General features: G+C 31.4%; 1 protein-coding gene and 1 long non-coding RNA gene across 2 annotated transcripts; both read left to right on the forward strand.

Annotated features, from left to right (window-relative positions):
• The first annotated feature begins 344 nt into the window (after positions 1 to 344).
• Positions 345 to 3,390, forward strand: LOC109123128 (uncharacterized). The gene is made up of 3 exons (XR_002030797.2): positions 345 to 499; positions 617 to 688; positions 3,052 to 3,390. It is a non-coding gene; the product is annotated as an uncharacterized LOC109123128 (long non-coding RNA).
• Positions 3,391 to 3,500: 110 nt separating this feature from the next.
• Positions 3,501 to 6,000, forward strand: LOC109123160 (receptor-like protein 1). Its single transcript, XM_059739579.1, is given in 6 exon segments — positions 3,501 to 3,606; positions 3,738 to 4,209; positions 4,211 to 4,707; positions 4,797 to 4,857; positions 4,942 to 5,248; positions 5,281 to 6,000. Coding segments are annotated over 6 exon segments (1,686 nt in total). The 3' UTR covers positions 5,524 to 6,000.
• The last annotated feature ends 6,157 nt before the right edge of the window (positions 6,001 to 12,157 follow it).

Consider the following 12,157-nt stretch of genomic DNA (forward strand, 5'->3'; position numbering starts at 1 on the left):
AAAAAGGAGATACCTAAATAAAACTGTTAGGCACTTGAGGAAGATAAAGACTTTAAACGATTTACATCTGTAGATCAAGTAAACTTAAAAAATCATTGTAACTAGGAATACGTAATTGATAATATTCTAAATTTCTATAACTTGGTAACCCACTTGTTGGTTAGTGTTTTTTATATTATGGGGGTCCAAAATTTAGTTTATTTCTTAAATAACTTTGACAACTTTTTGAAAATAATTTAGATAACAATCGGAATCCTGAATACATTAATTATATTTGCCTACTGGGCCTTTAGGTCATATGATTGTGGGTGGCAAGGGCTTAACTATTTGTTTCTTTCAGGTTATGAAAGTTTGTCGACATTGGGAAAGCTAGAAACCTTGAACCTTGGCTATAACAGTTTCAACCAGACAATCATACGACAACTGAGCACATTGACATCTCTTAAAAATCTTATTCTAGATAATAATATCAATTTTGAAGGATCTTTTCCAGCTCAAGGTATGTCTTCTTTTCTTTTTTTTTTTCTTTTTTTTTTTACCTTATTTTTTTAAATCCTAAAAAGTTGGTCATTGGATTTCTTTCTTTTCTCTTTTTTCTTTGTTAATTATTTTGCAGAATTATCCGCTTTGAAAAACTTGGTGACGCTAGATTTGAGTTGGGATAAACTTAATACCTTGAAAATTGAAGGTAGGTGTACCAATCGAATTTTTTCTTACATAGGGTATGGAAATTTACTTGGATTAATTTTCTCAATCCCCTAATACTGCAACTGATCACTTTTTTGTTTTCTTTTCCCTTCTGAAGACATGTCTGGATATATGCTGCTTGGACATTCAACATAAAATACTAAACCTTAAGTTCATCCAAATAATGATTACGATTAAGTTTTGGGTTTTCAGACTTTTTCCCCCGTTGTTAGTCATCTCTGAATATTGACTAAATAAAAAATCATTAAAATACTTACTAGGAATGCTTTCCTTGAACATATATAATAGGAAGATCTATGGGAAAATGACCTATTTTGTAGGCACAATGGCCATGAAGTCTCAAATTATCTTACTAAGAGTGCGTTTAATAGTGATTTTAAAAGGTGTTTTTAATCTTTCTAATACTTGAATGATAAAAATTTTTAAATGCTAGAAATGTTAGAAACGGTTTCTAGAATCATTGTCAAACAAACTCTAAGCCTACTAGTGCCAAAAGGGGATAAGTGTCATTGATATTGGTTCACATGTATGTGATGGATTACCTTTAGATTTTCAGTACTTAAATGTTTTTTCTTTTGTAATATAATGATGAGATACATATCAAAAAAGAGAAAAGATGAAAAAGGAAAGAAAAAATACATTATATATGTCAAGGGTTATCCCATGATTAATAAAATTATTCAGGGAAGACAATCACACTAATAAATTAGGCAGTTACTAAATTCTTAATAAATTTTATTAATATATTTAAAGGATTAGGTAGATTTACATGGGCTTGTCGAATTCATTTTTTTAATAAGACTGTAATTCTAATCATTTCCTAGGAATATTACCCATTTCTTTTAATTAAATATAAACTAAGACAACTATTAAAGTTCACTAAAACAAACTATTAAAGTCATTAATTTCTAATGAAATAAAAAAACATATTCCATCTATAAGATGAAATGTTAAAATTACTAATTGAAAGTCTTTGTGTTGAATTTTTGCTCTTGTTTTTTTTATTTCATTAGTCTTCAAAGGGAATTCTCTGTATTCCCTTATCAACAAGACTAGTCCCTAAGGTTATGTTTAGCTTGGCTTGATAGGATAAATGGGAGAAAAGAATTTATAATTCTTGACATATATACATTCCATCTTATTCTATTCCCCTTTATCTTATTCTATTGTCAATTAAATATGAGATAAGAAATGAGGTAAGGTATTCTTATATTCTATTGTCAACTAAATACTAAATACCTAATTAAGATTAGGTTTGATTGATTAGATAGGACATAATAACATGAGATATATATATATATATATATATAATAGATGCTGTACATGTTTAGTTTGTAGAAAGAGTGACAAATAAGATGAAAAATATATTGCATTTCGGTATTTACTACTAAAAAAAAAATTATGAAACCCATCTTTATGTCTCGTATTATTTGGAAATCATTTTACAATTTATAATTTAGTAACTTTTATTTCCTTGTTAATAATATTTATAATTAAAAATATTTAAAATATTATATTATGTTGTTTAAATCTATAAAAATATTTTGTTTATATCAATATTCTTGTATAATAGTATTAATTTAGGTTGTATTATAACCATACTTTTTCAAAATATTTGTACTAGAAATTTTATTTTTTAACCAATTTTTTTCTATTTTGCAAAATGAGTAATTGAGAAAAACTGAAAAATAAATAGTAAAGAAAATGAATAATAAAAATAAATTTAAGATTTTTATGATATTTGTATTCCATATTTCAATTTAGTATCATTATATGAAAAAGTTAAATTATTCCATCAATTATTTTTTCCATTCTCAATTTAATATGAGATATCATAAATTAACTAAATATGAAACAAAATATAATATCACACATTTTTTTTAATTTCATACTATATCCAGCCAATTAAACATGGTGTCGTCTGTGAAAATAAATTAATATAGTAAATAACAAAAAGTTGCTCAAATATGTTAGCAAGGCCTGTCAAAGACATAAACTTGGTTTTGAGCATCTTAAGTTTTGACACACAATGAAAGCCAATTTCAATGTAGATACCTTGACACTTAAATAATCTTTTGATGACCACTTCCAGCTTAATCCAGACCTAAAGCCTCTAAGCAAAGCTCCTGCGCTCAGGCCTCAGCCTAAGCCCATTAAACTATTTTGGGTAACTTTTAGATAGCTTAATGAAGTTGTAATAAGATAAATAACAGAGTGATTTGCCTATGTTATGTGGCACTTTGTGAGTATGCTTCAAATATATGTACATTAACACCAACAAAAAAAGCAGGAGGCATTGTTCTTATGCTATTTTCATGCATTATGGCTTCAAATATACTTCAGGTGGTAAAGGACTGGTGAAGTTGAACAAGCTGGAGCATCTAGATCTAAGCTCCAACAATTTAACCGACACGCATATCTTAGAGTTTTTGGCTACCCTGCCAGCCCTCAAATCTCTATCCCTGGCCGACAACTACATGGAACAACCACTTTCCGACCAAGGTATGTGAAAATAGAAAACAATGGATTGGTAAACATTCATAGTATAATGCAAGATGGTTTGGGTTCATACAAATTCATTTGAATCAATTAGGCTTTGTTTGGATAATTGCATAAGGTTATACTTTTTAACTTGAAGCATCCATTCAATAAGTAAAATGAGAACAAAGCTAGGAAACAATGGAGGAATGGCTATACTAACTTGTTTTTTTTTTTTTTTTTATCTCTAATTTGCATCCTTCTTTCCTTTTCCATTGTTTTATCCTTCCCCTCACCATTGCGGGGATGCAACCATGACCTTGAAAGAAAGGATAAAAGCATTAAACTGTCGTGTTTTCTTTCGGAAGCTAGATTTGGAAGCTTTCAGAAATTTGGAGATCTTAGATTTGAGGCTGAATGGTTTGACTGGGAGTGTTCCTTCATCTATACGGCCTCATCTTCTCTCAAGGTTTTATCATTATCTAATAATCGGCTCAACAGCTCCTTATCCATTCAAGGTAGATGTTTATATGTGCTATACTTTTTTGTAGGCTTATGTGAACTGAAGAAGCTTGAAGAGTTAGATCTCAGTCGAAACTCCTTTGAAGGAATACTTCCACCATGTTTGAACAATTTGACATCTCTGAGATTATTGGATCTCTCTCAAAACCTACTCACAGGAAGCATCTCTTCTTCTCTGATCGCTGGCCTCTCATCCCTTGTATATATCGATTTGAGTCATAATTATTTTGAAGGTTCATTCTCATTCAGCTCATTTGCTAATCACTCTAAGCTAGAGGTGGTTGAATTTACAAATGACAACAACAAATTTGAGATTGAAACTGAACATTCAACTTGGGTTCCTATGTTTCAATTGAAGGTTCTGATAATATCAAACTGTAACCTTAATAAGCTCACTGGTGGTATTCCTAAGTTCCTTCAGTACCAATACAGTCTGACAGTAGTCGATCTCTCTCTCAATAACTTGTCTGGAAGCTTCCCCTATTGGTTGGTTGAGAACAATAGACTTAAAGTTTCTAAACCTAAGGCATAACTCTTTCATGGGTCAAATTCACCTGACATGTTGCCCCCATATCTATTTGGATTGGATGGATATCTCAGATAATCTGTTCAATGGGCAGCTTCAAGAAAATATAGCGCAGATGATTCCTCAGTTAAGCCATCTAAATCTATCAAAGAATGGCTTTGAAGGTAATATCCTATCATTGATAGTTCAAATGAGTAACTTAAAGGAATTGGATGTGTCTGGTAATGATTTCTCAGGAGAAGTACCAAAGCAATTTTTTGGTGGTTGTCATAATCTGAAGGTTTTGAAATTGTCGAATAATGGATTTCGGGGCCAAATATTTTCAGAATACTTTAACTTGACAGGATTAGAGTATTTGCATTTGGACAATAATGAGTTTTCAGGGACTCTATCAGATGTAATCACCAGAAGCCCTTTAAGTTTGCTGGACATCTGCAACAACTACATGTCTGGTGAGATGCCAAACTGGATACGTAACATGACTTTGAGCCCTTTAAAGGTCAGTTACCATGTGAAGTAGTTGCACTCAAGTTTTTTGACATATCTCATAATGCTCTTTCAGGTTCTCTTCCTTCTTGTGAGAACCCACAGTTTTTAGAGCATATACATTTGCAAGGAAACAGGTTTACAGGAACAATACTGGAAGATTTTCTCAACTCCTTATGTCTATTGACCTTGGACATTAGAGATAACAGCTTGAATTGAAGCATTCCCAAGTCAATTGTGGCACTTTCCAACCTAAGAATTCTTCTGCTTGGAGGAAACCATTTAAGTGGCCTGATTCCAAATCACCTATGCCAATTGACCAAAATAAGTTTGATGGATCTATCGAACAACTCTTTTTCTGGGTCATTCCCTAGGTGTTTGGGGCATTTCCAATTTGGGGAGACAACCACCAGTGATAATGTGTTTGCGCCATCAACTCAGTTTGGTTTCGGGAATGGAATTCATATATATGCAGGTTACCTAGACAGATATTTCTACATCAATGGTGATATATATGATGAACAAGATGAAGTTGAGTTTCTACATCAAGGTCTGGCTCCTATAAAGGTGACATTCTTAACTTCATGTCTGGATTGGATTTGTCATGCAACAACTTAACCGGTGAAATCCCTCGTGAACTGGGAAACCTAAGTTCGCTTCATGCACTAAACTTGTCTCACAATGAGTTGCATGGCATCATCCCGAAAGGGTTTTCAAACCTCTCTCAAATAGAGAGCTTAGATCTTTCTTACAATAGATTGAGTGGTGAAATTCCTTCAGAATTGACCCTACTAAATTTTTAAGCAGTGTTCACTGTAGTTCACAATAACTTCTCTGGTAGAGTCCCAGATCTGAAACAACAATTTGGAACATTCGATGAGACTAGCTATGATGGCTATCCTTTTCTTTGTGGGCCACTTTTGAAGAAAAAATGCAGCATTAATCCTGAGTTACCATATTCACCTGTGGCACTTTCAGACATGAAAGAAGTAAAATGGTATGATATTGATCGGGTTGTCTTCTTTGCAAGTTTTGCTGCAGCATATATTACGATCTTGCTGGCATTTGCTACTGCTCTTATGTTAACCCCCATTGGCGTTGGAGGTGGTTTAATTTTATCGAGGACTGTATATATTTATGCTACTATTTTCCCTTTGATGCCTTCAACAAGATATTAGCTTATTTACATAAGTAGTCATACTTGTTTCTATTACCCATGAACAATCGGTAGTGGATTCATACTTGAGACATCGCGTTTTCTCTCAAATATATATTGTATCGCTCATTGCACCTTTTATTATATATCTTTCATGTCTCATGCTTGGCATTCAAAATTTTTATATAACCATAAAAATTCAGTATTTAATCTATAATATGTGTAGTTCATTCTACATTGGAATTAGAGCATTTTAGTATATTCATGTGATTTTATTTTATTTTATTATTTATTATTATTCTTTTTTTCCCTTTTTTTTTTTTTTTGGATTTCATGTCAAATTCTTCTATATATATATATATATATATAAATTTTTTTTTCCCAAAAGTTTGCTTGTTTTCATGCATTTTTGAAATCTATATCAAATGTACTTCATTGTGTGTGTGCTTTATATATTATTGAAAATGAGGAAGGAAAGGGGAATACAACTCATGTATGGTAGCTAGCTCAATTTCCCCCACTATTTCTATTATCCTTGCAACCCAAAAAGAAAGAGCTGAACGGTGTAACCATTGATGTTTTCAAGCAAGCCAAAGTAAACACTATTTTACTTAGGGGTTTAGTAAATCAACTTAATGACTTTATATGATTTAATAACTTACTTTAAGTCCTTAAGTAGATTAAGCATATTTGATAAAATAACTTAATGTATTACAACTTATTTTTAATTTTAGGTAATTCAAAATAGTCAACTTATTCTCAATCTCAAATCACTTTTCCTTATTTATCCATACTAGTGAGAGTATATTTTAGAATTATGATTTTACATTCATAACTTATTTTTTATAATAAATAGTTTTTGGTTATCTTATGTGTGAGTATTTTAGATAGGTTGGCTATTCCAAACAAAAATTCCCTAATATCTCCTAACTTAAGTCTTCCAAATCCTTCCTCAAACTACTTTCCTGATGAAGATTAAGATGTTGAAAAATATTTAGAGGGTAGGGTATATAGTTGAGGTCGTAGATTGATGAAACTGGATCAAGTTACTATTTTTCTTGGAAATGTTTTTGAGAAGCTTAGGAAGGCTTGGGTAGTAGCCTTTTTGTTAAGTTTTTTTGTGCCTTGTTTCAAGATCTATCCAAATTTTTTTTGGATTGATCAATTTCCAACCATTGCATTAAGGGTTTTCCTTCCTATTTAAACCTAAAATTTTCATTCTAAAGGCTATGGAGAACACTAACAACTAACCCTCTCACTCCCTTTCAGCTCTTTCTTCAATCCATAGTAGGTGTGTTTGGTTGCCAAGAAAATCCTTCTCACTTTGATTTCCAAATTAGTTTTTTGATTAATTTTTCTATGAAATGGGCCTTACTTATTTCTTTCATTCATCTTTGGTTTTCTCATTGGTTTGAATTTAGTTGAAAACTTGTTTTCTTCTTATGTAGATTCAAGAATAGGTCTTGATTGAGCTTGGTGTGGACTCCAAGTGTGCTTCAAAAGAAGGTGTGCAACTGAAGTTGGAAGGTGCTAGTCAAGTAATCTGAGAAGGATTGGTATACTTGAGCTAAGTAAAACCTTGTACTTAGATGGTTTTTATTCATTATGGATGCTCTTAGTCACTTGTAAGCCTATGTTTTTTTTTTCTTTTTTCTATTCAGAGGTTTTCCATGTCAAAGCGTGGTGTAATTTCCTTACTCTCTCTATCTCTTCATTAGTTAAATTTTTTTTAATGATTATCTTGGCTAAAGAAATTGCCTTGTTTCGATGAGCAGATTAGTAAATAATTTGAGCTAAAATTTGATTGCACAATCCTTGAAACTGTTTAATTTCTTCCAACTTGTTTTTTGTTCAAAGTAAAGGTTTATTTATTTATTTATTTGTGTTTAAATTAGTTGAAAGTTGATGAAAATTTTGATTGGAAAGTGTTGTTACATTTGCATGTGAATTGTATTAGTTTACTTATTGGAGACATGAATCAATTCTTGCATGTGAGTTGGCTTGTTTGTTCATCAATAATTGAAGGAAAAAAAAGTATAAAAACATGTTTCATATTCACATGGAGTTCACTCCTAGAACTATAGTAATCCCTAGCTCCTCCTGTGAATCCCACATCTCTCTTATCCATGATTACAATGAGGGAGCAAATCAAAACAAACGAAACTCACATTGGGTTTAGGGATCATTCAACATCACGAGTCTACAAGCTCCATGCCTACCTATAGTCTAGTAGTGAGTAACATAATATCAGTTCAATTAGTGAAGTTCCTCAAACTTAATCAATATCAACATGTCGTGATGAGCCAAAAAATGTGATTGCCTTGTGCAAGCTGCAATCAAACTAAAGAAAATTTTAAGGAGAGAAAATCATTATTACAGATTCTTTTCAAATTGTTAAAAATGCATATTCACCCACCCTAGGTGTAATCCATCATTGAGATTCTTTCATATTTATATCTATAATATTTTAAATATGGATTTTTTATAAATAATTTTAAATTAATGAAAATAAAAAAGAGTTAAAATAATTAAGGATAAATTTTAGTTAAAATTAATGAGGACCAATGTATCAATTTGATTATTAGAATACATTTTAAGTTAATTTTATCGAACAACCTTAATACTCAAAGTAAAAGATAAGTAATAGGTATTGTTAACAACTTAAGAACTATTTAACTTAAAGACAATTTAAGTTATTAAGTAATAAACATTAAGTTTTACTAAACACACATTTGACATCAGAAAACAAATTCCCTCACATTTGACAACTTAAGTTATTAAGTAATAAACATTAAGTTTTTACAATTAAGAGAAGGAAGAATGTACACAAGAAGGCTTTAAGGCTCAACAAGTGAGTGCAATAATAAAATAAAAATCCCCCATGAAGTATAAAGATCCTAGCAGCCCAATTATTTTAGTTTCTATAAGAAATGATAGCACTAGGAAGACTTAACTTAGGATAAGTGTAAATTTGATTCTCTTTTCATTTTATCAAATATTAGGATTAGGTGAGTTAAACCCTACTTCAACTACCTTGTGTTTAGTTGATAAATCTATCGAAGTGCCCAAGGGAGTGGTTGAAGATGTCCTAATCTATATGGATATTATACTATTGGATAAAGAATGAAATGATGAAGCTAATCCTATCCCTATCATCCTTGGTAGGCCTTTCGTAGCAACTTCTAATGCATGAATAATGAGAGGAATGACCATATGCAATTCTCCTTTAATATGACATTAGAGCTAATCATTTTCAATTTTTGAAAAATCTAAGTGAGTAAGGTGAACAATCTAATGAAGAAGTAGAGTGTCTGGACAACATGGCTAAAACTAAAATTGAAATTCTAAAGGATGAGGGAGAAAATGTGAAGTTTAAAGTAACCACAAACTTGGTTGCTTTGTAAGGACCATCTTACTAGCCTAAGTTTGATACTTTGGAGGAGGTGAAAGAAAAGCAAAAATCTAAAATCGAGACTAAAAAGCCAAAGACATAATTAAAGTGGTTACCAGTTAAGTGTTTTCTTAAAAGAAAGTCAGGAAAAAGACATGGCAGTATCTTTTGCCTTGACTGAACGATTATGATCATAGGGTATAAATAAATTTTGCAATAAAAGATGGTGTCAAGTCCCTAAAGTGCATGGTCTTTAATTTTAGTAACCTAGGATTACTAGTTATCGTCTCCATAGGGATTCTAGTTGGAAGTGATTTTCAAAGGAAGGGATGCTTAGGATTGTAGACCCTCATTTTTCACGTGCATCCCTACTCAATGGCAAGGCTCCTTTTCTTAATGAAAAATACTGATTTTCATAAAATTGGAGTTGTTACTTATTTTCGTTTTTATTTTTTAAAGAAAAAATAAAATAAGAAACAAAAACTCTAAGAGTGACTCCTTATTTTTTGGAAAAGCATGTTTTTGAAAATCCGAGTATAAGTCTAGGGGTCAGGTTACCTATTGGGAAGGTACCATAAAGGTACCACCCCTCTAAGCCCTAAAATCAGGTCTCTATTAACTAGGTTGAAATTAATATGATAATTAATCAATAAATCATAGACACCAAAGCAATTAAGGTGATTATGTCTAAAGCCTAACAAGATGCTATTCACACCAAAATAAACATACTAAGGAAATCAAGTACATAGGAAAAGAATATAGGTGTACCTTAGTTGCAACCCAAAGTGCTTTCATGAAAACACTAAAGTTGGTTTAGATAATATAACGTATAGCATACATTTCATCCCATTCAAGAAATCACGCAATAATCAAAGCATAACAAAGTGATATCATACATGAGGGTGTTCACACACAAAGCTTGCATGTTAATAAAGTTAAAGAGATAAAAGGTGCAAGGGACGTACCTTGATAGCATTTATAGCTTACAATACGCTTGTATAAAGCAAGAGAGGGTTAGAATAATTGTGATAACAACTATAATATTGATCCTTAATATAGATGACATATGTACAACTTAAATGAAATGGCAATAACTCAATAAGATTGAATAACAAGAATGTCTAAATTCAAAGATGCATGCAGTCACATAAAAAGTTCTCACGAACCATCACAAGTTAGTTTGAGGTTTAAAGAAACATTGAATATCACTTATGACACATAAAACTCATTGTTAAGGCTAGCTTAGTACACAAGAGAAATAGAGAGAACAAAATTAGTGACTTAGTCCAAGTATGCAACAAAGGATCAAAATAGTTAAATTCATTAGAAAAAATCTAAATAAATACCTAGAAGCATTATTTCATCATAATAAAAATTAGGTAACATACTCATTATGTCAATATCACAACATAAAATCCAAAATCAAGTGATAAGATTCCAACTATCTCTAGATTAAACAGAAAATTAAACACTACACAAGATTACCAACATTCAGTTGGAACAGGAAGCCTCATAAAATAAATCCTAAAAAATATCTAGAAGGGGAATTTTATTACAAAAATAAAAAATAAAAAATTAGGGAACCTCTCCTACATTTTGAATAATTTATTAAAGCCCTATTCAATCCCAGTTTACAAAACTCTCCAAATGGATTAAAACATGATAGAATTCTAAGGCATGCACAAACTAATTTTTTTAACCAACCTAGAGGTATGATAAAATCCTACAAAAAATCATACAACATGGTCAAAGTTCTATTTTACATGAAAAATAATGGTAAGGCAAGTATGCACACAAATCATTTTTAAAATAAAACAAGCAAGCCCTTTGTTCAAAACCAAATTAGTGCAATAGGTACAACAAGGGAAAAATATTTCTCTTAATTGTTTAGTCAGTTTTTAGTATTTTATGTGTTAAAATCAACTTCAAAAGTCTATGAAAAGGTGAATCTCAATAATGGACTACACCTAGAGAGGGGGTGAATAGGTGATGTAGAACAATTTAAAAATTCTCCCAACAAAGACTACCTAACCTTAGACTTTCTCAATGTTAAGAAACTTCTCTTCCAACAATTATTCAACAAAGCATAACATCCATAAGAAAGAATGTAAGTACCAAGACTCTCCCAACAATTTATAAATGCAATACACATGCAAATGCTTCAAAAATCCTCAAAAATAAATCAAAATAACAAATATCTCCTCAACTCATATCAATTTACTTCATGTTATCATTAACCAAAATGAGCAAAAAAATTATTAAGGATATTCCATGGATCATCACACTTATATCACCTCATATTTCTTCCATTCAACATGTTTGCCCAAGTAATCAATGATATCAAAAACAAAAATTAAATCAGAGTGTAGAGTGAGAAAAAGAGACAATTAACACTGGATTTTAACATGGAAAACCTCCAAAGAGATAAAAATCCACGGGCCTACCATCGATTGAAAAACTCCACTATGAAGAATAAAAACCTTGTATTCGGTTTTACCTAGCTCAAGTCAATCAATCCTTCCCGGACCACTTGACTAGTACCTTCACGTTCAGCTTCTCACCTTCATCTTCCGGAGCACACTTGGAGTCCGCACCAAGCTCAATCTCGGCCTCTTCTTGAATCCACACAAGAAGAAAATGGGTTTTTACACAAACCTAAATAGAATGAGAGATTGAGATATGAATGAAGGAATTAATCAACCCATTTATTGCTCAAGAAAATCCATTAAAAACTAGTTTGGAAAACATTAAGAAAAGTGAATTTTCTTTGCAATAAAAAACCCCCAAATTAGGAAAAGAGGTGAGAAAATGAAGAACACATGGAGTGGTTGCAACTCTCTCCACGTTTTGTAGTCTTTGTCCAAAAATGAGAGAAGATTGCTTTTTAAAG

This window comes from Vitis vinifera, chromosome 9, assembly GCF_030704535.1.
Source record: "Vitis vinifera cultivar Pinot Noir 40024 chromosome 9, ASM3070453v1".
Taxonomy (NCBI): Eukaryota; Viridiplantae; Streptophyta; class Magnoliopsida; order Vitales; family Vitaceae; genus Vitis; species Vitis vinifera.